Source organism: Ictalurus punctatus, chromosome 12, assembly GCF_001660625.3.
Source record: "Ictalurus punctatus breed USDA103 chromosome 12, Coco_2.0, whole genome shotgun sequence".
NCBI classification, from domain to species: Eukaryota; Metazoa; Chordata; class Actinopteri; order Siluriformes; family Ictaluridae; genus Ictalurus; species Ictalurus punctatus.
The window spans coordinates 8,446,226-8,462,334 of NC_030427.2; the positions used below are offsets into that span (position 1 = coordinate 8,446,226).

Consider the following 16,109-nt stretch of genomic DNA (forward strand, 5'->3'; position numbering starts at 1 on the left):
CATGAATAGGAAAGGGTGTGTATGTGTTAGCATGGTGTTAGGGTGTATGTCTGTGTGTGTGTGTGTGTGTGTGTGTGTAAGAGAATATACAGTCAGCTCGATAATTATTGGCACCCTTGGTAAAGACGGAAATGGAAAAAATGTCTTTGCTGTCGATTGACTTATATATACCGAAGTCAATTTTATCCTGAAAACAAACCCTTAAATTATTTATTTATTTATTTTTTTAAACAAAACCATGTCACTGTTATTGGCACCACAGCACTGGGCACTTTTTGTGGCCTCTAGAGGTTCGGTCCAACGGTGTATGAATTGGCTTGGATTTACATGTTGGAACAGTGGCTTCCTATGGTCGTTAAGGTACAGCAGCTGTAAACACTCATTCCCTCAGCACCATCTCTCTTTGTTTCCTCTATTGAAGTTAATAAGTCAAAAACGACTCTGCATGTGTTGTTACTGAGAAACCCGGACAGTGTAAAAGTCCTCTATCCATATATCCAGTGTTCCAGTTATGTAAAAGTTTTTGGGATGTCCCAGCCCCCGTCGAAGTTTTGATGTTGTGCTATATATATATATATATATATATATATATATATATATATATATATATATATATACACACACAGTACTGTGCAGAAGTCTTAGGCACATGCAAAGAAATGCTGTAGAGCAAAGATGCCTTCAAAAAGAATGAAATGAAATGTTTCTACATTAATAAAAAATACTATAAATAGCAGTAAACAGTAATAAATTAAACTCAGTATTTAGTGTGACGACACTTTGCTTTGAGGAAGAAAAAAAAAAAAACACATTTAAAAAATTGTAGTCTCCGTTACAGTGTGTGCAGTTTTATAAGGAAATGAGCTGCAAGTTTTATTTTATTTTAATTTTATCTCGCAGAACCGTCCACGGTTCCTCTGGACTTTTACTGTCGCACTTGCTCCGTATTTTTGCAGCAAAATCCAGCAGCCTTCGCTGTGTCTTGAGCGTGTTTCGAGTTTTCAGATGATCAAAAACTCTAATCTGGATTACTTATGAAACCGGGACAAATAACGGACACTGTTGACGTTTCTAGTATTTTAGTTTCAATGAAACACCAGGGTGTCCCCGCCCTCAGTTCAATATTTTTGGCCTTACAGGGGGGCCCTTAATGCCCCCCTCCATTCAATCACTGCGTATACAGTATCTACAATGGAAAACTTAAAGTGCGCTAAACTGAATCTTATGGAATCAGTCCTGAATCAAATCATATAGTTGCGGAGTATGAAACTAATAGAAGCGTATCGAATTTTTACGTCTTTAACTGTATCGTTTTTGAGTCCTACTGCGTACTGCTGTATTAACGTGCGTGTCGTATCGTTTGGAAGAGGGAAATGCGTAGCGCTAGTGATCTGCGTTGATGAATACAGACCAAACAACCGGAGTCGACTCTTCGATACACCGTCGAACTAAACACAAAGACATTTTCATGCCCGTCATTTCCAAGGGTGTGTGTGTGTGTGGATCTGAGAGAAAAGCAGAAATACTATTACACTCTGCTTGGTAAGAGGCTAGTCTGTGTAACACAGCGACCATAACTGCCCATTCAGCATTGTTGTGTATCGAGCTCAGCACATTTCAGCAGCTCACATGCTCACACACATACCAGCGCTCTAAAATCACAGCTTTGCTCTTTAGTGCCACTGATTTTAATATTAATTCTAAAATAAGATTCTTTTATTCACAGCAGAACCCTTTAATATTTACAGCCGTAACTGCTCGCTTTTAAGTGAACCTCCTGTTCACTTTGTGTATTACTGCATGCTGGTTATTCCTATTGTCTTTACCTCTTCATCGTAACTCTTAATCAGTGTCATCTTTTTTTTTTTTTTTTCAATGCTCCTTTCATAAGCTCTTGTTTTCAAGAGTGAAATGACTCATTTGTAGTGATGCTGATCTCTTCCTTTGTCATTTATTTCTTGCTCTTTAATTGCCTTTTTGTTTTCCAATCAGCATTTATGAGGAGGAATGGTGAGTTTATTTTAAGTTGAAGTTTTTTTTTTCGCCCCACTATTTGTTTTTGTGATTTTTGTTTGTTTGTTTGTTTGTTTGTTTGTTTGTTTTGTTTTGTCCAAAACTCTTAATCTAGTCCCAAGGACTTTTTGTTTATTCAATCAGTTATGAAAAAAAAAATGTATCAATATTAATCAAGAAATGTTCTTGTTGATTAAAAACTTTAAAAATTTATATACTTTAATCTATAAAATTTTCATATGAGAAGGTATCAATTTTAAATGTTTTTTTTTTCCTTTTTTTTTTTAAAACAGTAAAAGCTTAGTATTTATTTATTTTTTGCTTTTTTTATTATTATTATTTATTTTATTTATTTTTTTTTATAACTGATTAAGCAAAAACAGTTCTTTGTAGTGGGCTGGAATTGTTAGACCCCACTCTGTGTATGATTTTTTCCCATGGATCCATCCCACAGGTGTGAGCGTGTTACAGTAGGTGTGTGTCTGTGTGAGAACAGTTTCCCATACACACAAACATACACGTCTCTGTTCTGTCTTTGTCCGTGATGTCTTGTATATGAAGACACGTAAAATACAAATATCGCCACGTGTATAACCTTTACAGAGCAGAACGTCTTCATAGAGCTAACCAATAACACTTCTTTAAAAAAATTTTTTTTTTTTTTTTTTTTTTTTTTAAACGGCTGCATCGATGAACTCTCATCACCCCACTGCATTATGGGAAGGGACACAAGCTGATTACACTCAAAAATGCACTTCGATATGTCACTGGACAGTGATGGGTTCAATTCCTCTAGGATCGTTTTATTCTAGACGGATAAGGCTAGAGGGTGAGCGCTAGACAGTTACAGGCTAGTGCATTAAGGCAAGGAGGATCGCGCTAGTGGGTTAGCGCTAGAGCGTTATAGGGTAAGAGCTAGAGAGTTAGCTAGTTCAAATCCTAGGACATCCTGGGATACACTGTTAAGCCCTTGAGCAAGACTCTTAACCCTCAACAGCTCTGTGTTTAGACTGGGTTATTCCAGCCTTGTTTGGATATTAGTGCCTGCAAAATGACTAAATGTACGTTAGAACGTAAACTGCATTTTTACTTTACTTGGAATCCTGGCATTCAAAATTCAGCTTTGCCATATGTCATGATTTCCACGTTTACTTGTTTGCAATCAGTCACACACACTTGAGATTTTATAAATACAATGACACTGATGAATCTGAAGCATTCTTGGTAATAATATTAGGAAATGCTGTCTAGCAGATTTTTGCCACTTGTCTGGTCATACAAATCTGTATTGACTCTAATGCGTGTAACCTTCTGTGTCCACGCAGCAGTTCTTTGAGCAGCTCCCAGTCCATCATGTACATCCCTCAGGACATCGTCCACGCCAAAGAGATCATCTCACACATCAACACTCTGAAGACTCAGGTCAGTTACTACGCCGAGCGCCTCTCCCGCGCCGCCAAGGACCGCTCCGCCAACGGCCTGGAGAGAACACTCACAATACTGGCAGACAAGGTGAGCAAGTAGACACACTTCGGTTATAATCATGATCGTTTATCATGTTTATCATGGCATGTGGTTTCGTGGTTATTATTCTCTCAAGGCATCTGAAATAACATATCTGCATATAGGCAATCTGTAGCTGTCATAGGCTGTAAGAGCGAACAGCCAGTGGGGGCGCCATTACGCTTTTTCTTTTGTTATCGTAATATCAGTAACAAATAGGAATGAAGAATAGGTTGTGTTTGATTCTCATGCTTTTTAGGTTTTATAGCTCTAGATTTCTCCTTCTCGCAGACACGGCAGCTTGTGACTGTGTGTGACTGTAAGCTACTGGCATCAGCTGTGCAGGCCCTAAACGCCGCCAGGCCAGAGTACATCGCCTCCAAGAGCTCGCCGTCAGCCGACTCGGAGCATGTGGTGCTACGCAATGACCAGGATACACTGCTAGCCAAGTGGAGCAACAACCGTTCATCCCTGCATGCCGACTGGCACGAAGAGGAATGGGTAAGAGCACTCACTGATGCCAAACTGGAAGAATTTAGGGACAGAATTTAGTCCATTACTTGAAATCTATGCCTGAAGTATGTTACATATTCTATGGTTCAAATTCCGAACTGACAACTTAAGTTTCTACCTACGACTGGGTCCCATTTACTGTTTGATGTTCAATAAAAATGGAAGAAAAACCTACAACTGTGGTTATAATTGTATCTCGTCATATACGACCGATCATTAATTGTGTATAGAGACATTTCAAAGTAAATAAAGCTTGAAAGGAAGAGATCATTGATGCCTCTGGTGAGTTTACCGTAGCTTGTACAGTAATATGAAACACAACGTAAATCAAACAGCCAATTTTCTCACTGATAAGTGCATTATTTAATTTGTGTTTTACTAGTTAGCTTTAGAAGCTATATACAATCCCCTCCAAAAGTATTGGAATAGCAAGGCTAATTCTTTAGGGGTTTTTTTTCCTGTACTCTGAAGGTATTTGGGTTTGAGATCAAAAGATGAATATGCCGATCGATCAGTATTTCAGAGTTCCATCCTTGATATTTACATTTAAATGTGTTAAACTGTGTGGCAGATCACCCAGTTTTTGGGTGAGCAAAAGTATTGGAACAGATTGTCATTTTTGTTGCATATCCCGTGCTTGCAATAACTGCATCAAGCCGGCGACCCGCTGGCATCACCAAATTGTTGCGTTTTTCTTTAGTGGTGCTTTTCCAGGCTTGTACCACAGCTTCTTTCAGTTTTTGTTTGTTTTCGGTGGTTTTCGCTTTAAGAGGTGAAATACATGCTCAATTGGATTCAGATCTGGTGATTGACTTGGCCAGTCTAAAACCTTCCAGTGTTCCCCTGATGAAGTCCTTTGTTGAGTTGGCAGTGTGTTTTGTGTCATTGTCTTGCTGCATGATGAAGTTCCTTCCAATTTAATGCTATGCATTTCTCTATAAATTGACAGACAGAATGTGTCCGCCTTCTGAATTCATTCTCCTGCTACCATTATGAGTTAAATCATCAATAAAAATGATTGAGCCTGTTCTAGAAGCAGCCCTGCAAGCCCAAGCCATGACACTACCTCCACCATGCTTGACTGATGAGCTTGTATGTTTTGCATCATGAGCAGATCCTTTCTTTCTCCACACTTTGGTAGAGGTTAATCTTGGTTCCAGAACCTTTGTGGCTCATCTCTGTATTTCTTTCAAATTCCAATCTTGCCTTTTTTACCGGTCGAATCTGGCTGATTCTTACTACAGATGAGTGGTTTGCATCTTGGGTTATGGCCTCTGCATTTCTGCTCTTGTGGTTTCCTTCGAACGGTGGATTGTGATACCTTCACCCCTGCCATGTGGATGTCGTCGGTGATTTCACTGACTGTTGTTTTGGGTGTTTCTTCACAGCTCTGTCTCTGTAATTAACTGCTGTTGTTTTCAACGTCTGGTTGTTAGTACACCAGGGGTTTCTTTCCTTTTCCTGGACATTCCGAGTTGTTGTATTGGCTATGCTCAATGCTTGTGCAGTGGCACTGATTTTCCCTTCTTTTCTCAGCTTCAAAATGGCTTGCTTTTCTCCTATAGACAGCTCACTGACTCTTTGTGTTGGTTTAACCTTTTTAACCACAAATGCGGCATTCACAGGTAAAACTCAGGGCTCAAACCAGAGAGTAGACATTCACAGCTATTAACTGTTGAAACAGTCAGTCTAGCAGGGCACACCTGGGCAACAAGAAACCTGTCCGTTCCGTTATTTTTTATCACTTGAAAAATGGGTGGGTTTGGACAAAAGGTGCCATGTTCTAAGTAGTTTAACACATCTAGATGTAAATATCAGGAAATGAAAGCTGAGCTTCTCATCTACTGTCTGATATTCATCTTTTGATCTCAAACCCAGATATCTTCAGTGTATAGCAAAAACAAAAGAATTGGCCTTGCTGTTCCAATACTTTCAGAGGGGAAATGTAGCTGCTGCTTCTCATCAGAACTAAAAAATAAATAAAAAAATGTTGGGCACACAGGGCATTCCCACAATCAACAGTGGCATCGTGCCCACGAGAGACAAACTGCACGCAGCGTGAGAAACCAAACTTAGAGCCAATGTCAGAGTTAAAATGTCTGTGGCTAATATATGTCATTGTAATATACAGGAATATATACAGTATACATTTGTTATTTTATATAAGTGTTTTCACATTATTATTTTTTTATATATTTAAATGACATAATAATCAGTTTCCATTTCTTTTTGTAGACTAATACCTGGCTGAAATATTGCGTGTTTGAGCTTGTGGATGTACATGTGATTATGTGTGTATGACTGAAGTTGAGCGATGAGCGCTGCAGCAGTAATTAAGATCAGTTTACCACGACGTGACAAGGATATAAACCAAATATCCTCTTTACTGTCCTCTGGCTCTCAGGAGAAGGTGTGGGTGAACGTGGATAAGAGTCTGGAGTGCATCATCCAGCGGGTGGATAAGCTGTTGCAGAGAGAACGATTGCGCAGCAGCAGTGAGGACATGTTCCAGGCCGACCAACAGAGCGCTGTTCCTAAGAAAGGTAACGAGAGGTGTCAAGCGTTCTGGATCAACCCAATCTGCACGAATGAGTGTCCATCAGAGGCTTCACCGGAGCGGTTTTCTTCATCTTCATCACCGCCTTCACCTTCGTCCTCATCATCCCTGCCTGCTCTGAATCCTGCATGTCCCCTTAAAACAGAAATTCAAGCCTGTAGGTGGCCTACTTACACACAATCTTTCACTGGGATCCTTTATAAGGCCTCTCTATGGCTTCTTCACAAAGGTCATGAGCATAATAATAAACTGACGGTCATTTCTATTACTTACAAATAAGATCGCATACAGTACGTGCGCTCAAATATATATCTTGCTCGGATGATCTGCTTTGCTCACGGTTCAAATGAAAGCACTTAAAAAATGACACCGCTCTTGCGTAATTCTGCTCTTTTCTCATTTGTATACATGATCGAATTCACGCTGCTCACATTCTGGTTTTCTTCTAGTCACACTCCACTGTTTAGGTAAACGACTATTTTCCAAGCATTAAATGATCACTACTTCCATAGATTCTATGTGGTAGAGGTGTTTAGCTAGCTACAGAGAAAGATAGGAGTTCTTTATCGATTCCGAGCAGCAAAGCCAAATTTATTGCCGTAAAGTAAAAGTCGGAGGTGAAGCTGTGAGCTGTTTAAGTCTTCAGGACGTCGCAGAGAGGCTAGCAAAGGAACGATTGTTTATAGCTGTAACTCACTCACGGATGTTCCACATCATTACACGTAACTATAAACAGAAAAAAAAAAAAAAAAAGAGTATGATCTGCTGCTCATTAAATGAGGAATAACACAAAACAGACCTTGTGGTTATATGAAAATAATCCACACCGGGGCAGTTATCTTCGTATAAACGCACAGTCTGGTGTGTATTTGTCAACGATAACAATGTTTATTTCATGAATGAACTGCACGGCAAGCGTTTTAACATCTTATAATTAGATTCAGCAGTGTGGGACATCGGGGTGGTTCGTCCCCTCACCGGCATCTCCTGTTTTCTTTCTTTTTTTTTTACTTCCGCTCTCTTTCTCAAAAATGCAGTTTTCGGTTGTAACTTTACAGAGAAAGTCCTGGAAACTTCGCAAAGCGCCGTGACTGTTGGAAAGCGCTGACACCCGAGACTCCTTTTGGCAACGTTAAATAAACGTCTCCTCACAAAAAACATCAAGAATTATATAGTGAGGTCCAACAGACCAGTAGAGAAAGTGCTTCTATTTTGCATTCTTTTCTAATCGAATGCACCGGGTTCCATTACAGATTATTTCTTTGATATCAACTTGACTGAGAAAATAGAATCTCTGAAATATTCACATGAATTTCAGCGTTTCTTAGTGTTCGGTACGTCCGCTTCTTTGCTTTAATGACCGTGCGCACTCGGGCTGGCGTGGACTCCACAAGTCTGTCCCAAAGCTTATGATCCATTTCAGATCGAAGTGTCATCTGAACACTCGATCGAAGAGATTAGGCATGAGGAAGTAATTCCGAATTCTGAATATAAACTATTCAAGATATTGAACATTTAATTCTCCTTGCTTTAAATATTAAAAAATTCCAAAACCTTCTGCTTATTTCCGATTTTAAATGGAAACGAAAATCGTCCCAGATTTTCAACGCGGTCTCACGTTTTTTAACATTAGTCCTAGATTATGCGGCGCATCCACTTTGCAAGTCCGTGTTAATGAGCTATTACTCTAGAAACGTGTATATATAATTACGCAGTTATACGAAAATGATGCTCACCTTCTGACGAATTAGATCCGAGAATTCAACCAGGCTGTGATATGATTAATAAATAATTGTTAGTGTTCATTTGCTGTGGTTTAATCCAGGGTGCGCCGTTATTGGGGAAATGAATCAACTTCAGGGTGGTAATAATACCATAGCGTCAGTGCCTAGGGCTTCATCAACCCCATCATTGATTATTTTCCTGTAACAGCATGTTGTGTTCATTCCTTACTTACATGTTGTACATAACTTATTAATGTCCACAAATGTTATAACTGTCTGGTGTGAACAATAAGGCGTTAGAGCGGTAGGCGGTTCTCTTCAGTTTCGTCACTAATGAGAATGTAGTAGTTTGATCATGTGCAAGTGCATGTTTACATGAGAGCAAAGAAATCCGAATGAACCCTGCTCATGATCTTGACTTTTGGCAGTAAAATTATACCACACGTGTGACCGTAGTTATGCTGCCGCTTAGCTCTTCTCTCTCACACACAGTTGCACTCGGGTATCATGTCACTTCCCTTCTTCTCACCTGCTCATCAGGGTGCATGCTGCCATAGCAACAGGCTTATTGCCATTAGTTGTTATTTTTGCATGAACTTTTTTCATATCTATCTTTACCTCATCGCTTTCTCCATTTTTATAATCATCCATTTTTCTACTGGCTCTGTCGCAGCTAGTCGCTCCATGACCTTGTCTGTGTCCGTGTGTTGTATGTGCCAAATACGAAAATGTTAAATGTAGACGTGTTAAACGTTTGTGCGACCGAGTCGTGTTTTGTTTCTGTCTTTCATCTAAGCTTGTACTGTATGATCATGTGACAGGAGTTCGCTCAATGATTGGCTTGCTGGCTGGCCCACGCTCTGGGGGTGTTTTTGTGTCGCTGTACGTCTGTTTAATCTGTGCCGGCTAGAGAGCTGGCATGACTCAGACACTGAGCATACTGGGAAAAACAAATAATTCTAACAACAATGAACTGATAATAGTCAGTTGGTAATAGTAAACAGAAACTGACACCCATACATCCGTAGCATATGAAGTAGGAGGGAAATTTGAAATGACTGGAAAAGGAGGGTCAGATTTAAAAGTCTCAGAATATTAAGATGGATAACTGGCAACCCATTGTCGCAAGGCCTGAGTATATGTGCTTGGATGAAGCAGGATGTGGTGAAAGAGTACAGAATCATAGTGTTGTGAGGAGATCCATCATATTTATATCAGCTTGCACAAGAAAATCCAATTCATAGATTTATAGTTATTAGATTATAAGGCAGAGTGCCATGGTAATACAATGCCACCTCACAGCTCTAGGATCCCAGGTTCGATCCTGAGCTCAGGTTGTTGTCTATGTGGAGATGTTCTCTCTCTCTTCATGTTCTCCCTGTGAACATGTGGGTTTCTGCTGGGTTATCTGCTTTTCTACCAAAAAACATGCCAGTAGGTTGATTGCCTCTAGGTGTGAACGTGTGTGCACGGTGCCCTGTGATGCATCTGCCGACCCATCCATTGTGTATTTCCGCCTTGTACCCAGTGTTCGCAGAATAGGCTCTGGATCCAACACAACCCTTACAGGATAAATATAATTTCTCACAATGGACTACTTAGCGCAGCTTTATTATTAAATCCAAGTTGAGGGTTGTTTGTGTATATATCGTCTCTATAGCCATATTGAGCCACAGTGGTTGTGTGTGTGTTTGTCTGTGTGAGCTTGGCAAGGTATGTGCTGGTTGTGCGTCCTAACTGTGCATGTTGCTCCTCTAGATTGCAGTAGCAGCAGAGAGGAGAGTTACCCAGGTAAGAGCCCCACCAACCCCACATCGACCCCCTTATCGCTGGTGTGCTTATGCTAAATGTTTACGAAAGAGTCGTTTTCCCATTATTTCCCTGTGCTTTGTGTTGTCTGGTTTTTTTATGTTGTCCTGTAGCAGTAGAAATTAAGCCAATATGTTACATATTGACTGCTAATTACTACACAGCAAAATCGCCAGTGTTGATTTAACACCCTCAGTGTTGAATTTACACCCTACAGTGTTTATATAAGTCCATTGGACTCAAATGAACACTCTGGGTGATAATTCAATACTATGGATTTTACTGTGTACTTCATAGTGAATAATACTGGTCTGTAGTTGACTTGTCTGTGTGTACGGACGTGTGCCAGGTGAGTGGAGTGAGGCACTGTATCCCCTGCTAACAACGCTAACAGAGTGCGTGGCTATGATGAGCGACAAGGCAAAAAAGTCAATGGTGTTCCTGCTAATGCAAGACAGAGCACCGACCATCGCCATGGACCTCAGTGTGCAGTACCGCCGAGACGTGGTCTTCTGCCAGACAGTGAGTATACACAAACATCGGCACACAAACACCAGGAATGTAGTAAAATATAGTTAAAAAATGATCTACAGTCTAATCCAGTGGTCAACAACCCTGTTCCTGGAGATCTACCTTCCTGAAGACTTTAGCTCCAACCATAATCGTGCCCACCTGACTATCCATCTATCATTGCCTTAAGAAGTACTTGATCAGCTAAAACAGGTGTGTTAGACTTTGGTTGGAAATGAAACCTGCAGGAAGGTTTCATCTCTCAAGCAAGAGGGTTGGTGACCGCTGGTGTAATCAGTTGTTTAACATTTTCAAAAACCAAAGAAACTGCCAAAATGGCCCAGAAATATCTCTGTGCTATTATCCTCACTAACAATGCTGGGAATTAAGAACATACAGTGGTGCTTGAAAATTTGCGTACAATATTCTATATATATATATCGGCATAAATATGACTTAAAGCTTCATCAGATTTTCACACAAGTCCTAAAAGTAGACAAAGAGAACACAATTAAACAAATGAGACAAAAATATTATACTTGGTCATTTATTTATTGAGGAAAATGATCCAATATTACATACCTGTGAGTGGAAAAGTGTGTAGGATTAGCAGTTAATTTGAAGGTGAATTTAGAGTCAGGTGATTTCAATCAATGGGATGATAATCAAGTGTCAGTGAGTGCCCGGGTTTATTTAAAGAACAGGGATCTATCAAAGTCTGATCTTCACAACACATGTTTGTGGAAGTGTATCATGGCACGAACAAAGGAGATTTCTGAGAACCTCAGAAAAAGAGTTGATGCTTATCAGGCTGGAAAAGGTTATAAAAACCCTCTCTAAGGAGTTTGGACTCCACCAAGCACAGTCAGACAGATTGTGTACAAATGGAGGAAATTCAAGTCTATTGTTACGCTCCAACAAAGATCACTCCAAGAGCAAGATGTGTAATAGTCTGCAGGGCCACAAACGAACCCAGAGTAACATCTAAGCAACTAAAGGCCTCTCTCACATTGGCTAATGTTAATGTTCATGAGTCCACCGTCAGGAGAACACTGAACGACAATGGTGTGCATGGCAGGATTCAAGGAGAAAACCACTGCTCTCCATAAAGAACATTGATGCCCGTCTGCAGTTTGCTAACAATCACATGGACAAGCCAGAAGTCTATTAGAAAAATGTTTTGTGGACAGATGAAACCAAAATAGAACTTTTTAGTTTAAATGAGAAGCGTTATGTTTGGAGAAAGGAAAACACTGCATTCCAGCATAAGAACCTTATCCCATGTGTGAAACATGCTGGTGGTAGTATCATGGTTTGGGCCTGTTTTGCTGCATCTGGGCCGGGACAATTCCATCATCGATGGAACGATGAATTATGAATTATACCAGCAAATTGTAAAGGAATCCATGAACTGAATCTCAAGAGAAAGTGGATCATGCAGCAAGACAAGGACCCTAAACACACAAGTTATTCTACCAAAGAATGATTAAAGAACGATAAAGTTCATGTTTTGGAATCAGTCAGTGTCCTGACGTTAATTCAATAGAAATGCTGTGGAAGGACCTGAAGCAAGAAGGTCATGTGAGGAAACCCACCAACATCCCAGAGTTGAAGCTGTTCTGTACTGAGGAACGGGATAAAATCTCTCCAGGCCGATGTGCAGGACGGATCAACGGTTACCGCAAACATTTAGTTGCAGTTATTGCTGCACAAGGGGGTCGCACCAGACACTGAAACCTCACAGATATGTAATATCAGATAATATTCCTCAAGAAATAAACGACCAAGTGTAATAATTTTGTCTCGTTTATTTAATCTACTTTTAGTGTGAAGATCTGATGATGTTTTAGGTTATATGTATGCAGAAATAGAGAGAGGTGAGAATTCAACATCACACTTTCTATTTATATTGTCATATCCTCAGGCTAGGCCACTATTAAATACATTGCTGTCACCACATCCACCAACATGAGGTGTTAATCACAAACATTAGCTATGGCTAGATAAATTCGCACGCCGGTTCTGTGGCTAACATTTTAATGGCAGAACGATTCTTTATAGTTAGCTTATATGAGTTGCCTTGAAAATCCTGGAGTAATAATTCACAGTCAGTACCGTGTGAGGGATGTGGGGGTCAGATTTGAAGGGAAATCTGTATGCCTAGGTCATATGCTAGCTCAAATCTACATCTTCAAACATCGGGCACAAAGAAAGTCTGATTAAAAAGTGACTGGCAGGAGATCAGGAGACGGAGAGGGTGAGAGAGCGCCAGAGTGTAAACAAAGCAAAATGGACTGAGAGAGTGAAAGAGTCCCAGACAATACTATATAACATTGCTAACCCTCCCGGATTAGTCGGAAGGCTCTGATAATTAACCTCAAAAGTCTTCCTGTACGCTCACCACTGCAGATTTCCATTCAACCAGACCGCATATTTTAGCTGTCTGGCTAATGCTGTAGATTATGTATTACTTATGATACCACAGAAGTGCCATTAGACTGAGGCAGGACATGATGCTGGCTAAAAACATGCTATTGTTGAGAGGTTTTACTCTTTTATTTGATACTCAGTAACTGTGACAGCCACATTAATGAGCACAATAACGGTAAGTTATTCTCATAACACTGAACTATCACAAATCACAAATAATGGGGCTCCATCCCAAACTGCATACTATCATACTAGACAGTACGTCATGACACCTGGTCTCATAACTATTTAGATATACTACGTAGTGTGCCTTGTTTGGTTTGGGACACATCCTTGACCTCTTGCAGCCGTGAGATTTATGCATGCACTGGAGGAAAAGTGCGGCACAAACAAGGTACGCTTTTGCAATGCTGGGGTGTTGCAGCGAGTATCTTTCTTAGTGAAGGTATTAGTTTGTACTAAGTTTAAAATTTGCCTTAAATTTTAAAAAAAAAAAAAAAAAAAAATCATGGCAGACAGAGCTCAACGTGAGAGTTACATTTACAAATGGAAAATTTTTTACCGCATTTGTCGTCGTAGATTACCAGAAGTTGTTTCCATGGTTAAATTTAGCAAATTTGTTTGATGATGCAACGTACGAGCAGCATGTGTAACTAGCTAGCTCGGTATGTTAATGCTTGCTGATACAAGGGAAAGCCTGTGTTTAAAGGTACGGACTTGATGAGTGTTTGCACACTAGAATTAGTGGCTAAAAATGTGATCCAGAGGTTCTTTGTGGTTAAAGTAGTGTGAAGGTCGTGAAGTAGATGATGTAACATACATTTCTTTGTTTCCTCTTTTCCGTCTCTAGCTTACTGCGCTTATTTGTGGCTTTATTATTAAACTGAGGAATTGTCTCCGTGACGACGGTTTCCTGAGGCAGCTATACACCATTGGACTGCTTGCTCAGTTTGAAAGTCTACTGAGTACATACGGTAAACACACAGAACACCTTGACTGTTGTTATATGTGTTCTGTTTACACTCATACTGTATATACGTACATATGCACGTCCAGATGAGATATATCTGACTTAATTCTAAAGCACCGCAGCTGAGAGGGTTAATTTTAAACTAAGCATGTTGAGTTTAATGGTTGAATATGTGGCTGGAAGGTTGTGAGTTTACAATCCAGGGTTGCCAGGTAACCACTAAGCAAATCCCGTATGGATCGTTCCATCTCAAGTGGTCCAAAAAATTGCAACGGTGGGTTTTAATTTTTTTGTTTTCCAATGATTACCTACATGTTTTGGCATTGTAAAACCAGCATTTAAAAAAATTACCTCGGCCATCTTTGTGTCATGGCACACAACAAACCTCAAGGCACATGGACGTATATAAACATTTTGCACGTTCTTGTTTCTTAGACTTAGATCCTGAGCCCAAATGTACTGCTCAAGATTGCTCAAAGTTCCACTTTTGGTGTCAGTTTATAATGGGAAGGATTCGAGTCTCAGTCTTAAATTTTTTAGGGGATACCTAGGTAAATACAGCGTGCATGCAGAACATTTAATGTTTGAGACTTATCTCAAACAATTAAATAATTTCGATTTTTTTTATTTCCCAAGTAAAATAAAAACCGGTGATTTTGTAGTGCCAATACATTGAAGTAATCACTCAAATTAGTTTTTTAGGAAAATTAAAAATAGTCGAGCAACCTGCGTTGAACCACTTGAAATGGAACGACCCTTATATATTGTCTGCCGAGCTCTGTGCTAGTAAGATGTATATGTGTGTGCACTGTAGGAGAGGAACTAGCCATGCTTGAAGACATGAGTGTGGGGATCATGGACTTAAGGAACGTAACGTTTAAGGTGACCCAGGCTGTGTCGATGTCCTCTCCGGACATGCTGCCAGTAATCACGGGGAACCGCGACGGCTTTAACGTGCGCATTCCACTGCCAGGGACCATGTTCGACGCACTGCCACGGGAAATTCAGAACGGTATGCTGCTGCGCGTACAGCCCGTTCACTTCAACGTCGGCATCAACGAGCAGCAGACGCTAGCCGAGAAGTGAGTTCTATAAAACTATCGCGTTCGTAATGGAGTAATAACAATACCTATGATAACGTTTTATATTTATATAATAATAATGATTATATTTTGGTTTGTGTCAACACTGTTATTTACAAATAATTAAACACACCTTTTCGATGTCTGTGTACAACTCGTGCAAGGATTCAAAAGCGCATAAATTTGATGTGTGTCCAGGTTTGGGGACACGTCCTTGCAGGAGATCATTAATTCTGAGAGTCTGGGGCGTCTGAATTCCTACTATGAACAGTTCAAGGAGGTGTTACCAGATGACTGTGAGTCACCACATGTTTCTTTGTGCCCCCCCATTACAAGAACAGTAAGACCCTGTTACAGAACCTTGTGGAACACCATGTTATTCTCTAAAAAAAAAAAAAAAAATTTGATTAACACGAACAAATGGTTACAGAATTTTAAGATGTAATCCAGGCACTGATTACATCTGATTTAGCCGACTCTGTTTTCAAGCCTGTCTATTAAAATGTTATGGACAATGGTGTCAAATGTTACATTTAATTCCAACAGTAATGGCATTGATCTGTCTCTCTCGCTTCTCTCTTTCTTCCTTCTAGGCCTCCCTCGTTCCCGTAGTCAGACGTGTCTTCCCGAGCTCTTGCGTTTCCTTGGTCAGAATGTTCATGCCAGGAAAAACAAGAACGTTGACATCCTTTGGCAGGCTGCAGAGGTAGAGAACATTTTCTACTTACTGTTGTTTGGAAATGCTGCAATACTACATTTGTCACATTTCTAAATAACTACCTCTTTGCAGTCCCGGAACGGTTTGGCTGTCAGCTTCATTATGAGTTACGATATGCTAAGAAAGCTTTAAGGTCTACTGTACACTTATATGATGTAAGATTAATTAAACATAGAACGTTTTTAGAAAGCATAACGTTATCCTTTATCTTTGTGCAAGATATCTCTTTTTTTTGGATAAATATTGGTCGACTGATTTGCCATACTGTCTTATGATATAT

The 16,109-nt window shown here is 40.0% G+C and overlaps 1 protein-coding gene across 5 annotated transcripts in view; it reads left to right on the forward strand.

Moving 5' to 3' along the window:
- The window catches only part of inpp4ab (inositol polyphosphate-4-phosphatase type I Ab), a 79,253-nt gene that overhangs the window by 46,264 nt on the left and 16,880 nt on the right, over positions 1-16,109 (forward strand). For 2 of the 5 annotated variants that reach the window (XM_053684107.1, XM_053684109.1), the window contains exons 13-21: positions 3,339-3,525; positions 3,808-4,017; positions 6,434-6,572; positions 10,069-10,101; positions 10,469-10,641; positions 13,910-14,033; positions 14,844-15,111; positions 15,310-15,407; positions 15,705-15,817. In XM_053684107.1, the coding sequence (XP_053540082.1) occupies positions 3,339-3,525; positions 3,808-4,017; positions 6,434-6,572; positions 10,069-10,101; positions 10,469-10,641; positions 13,910-14,033; positions 14,844-15,111; positions 15,310-15,407; positions 15,705-15,817 (1,345 nt within the window). Of the gene's footprint in view, positions 1-3,338; positions 3,526-3,807; positions 4,018-6,433; positions 6,744-10,068; positions 10,102-10,468; positions 10,642-13,909; positions 14,034-14,843; positions 15,112-15,309; positions 15,408-15,704; positions 15,818-16,109 lie in introns of all 5 variants that reach the window. The other 3 variants (XM_053684105.1, XM_053684106.1, XM_053684108.1) reach the window with 3 other exon arrangements.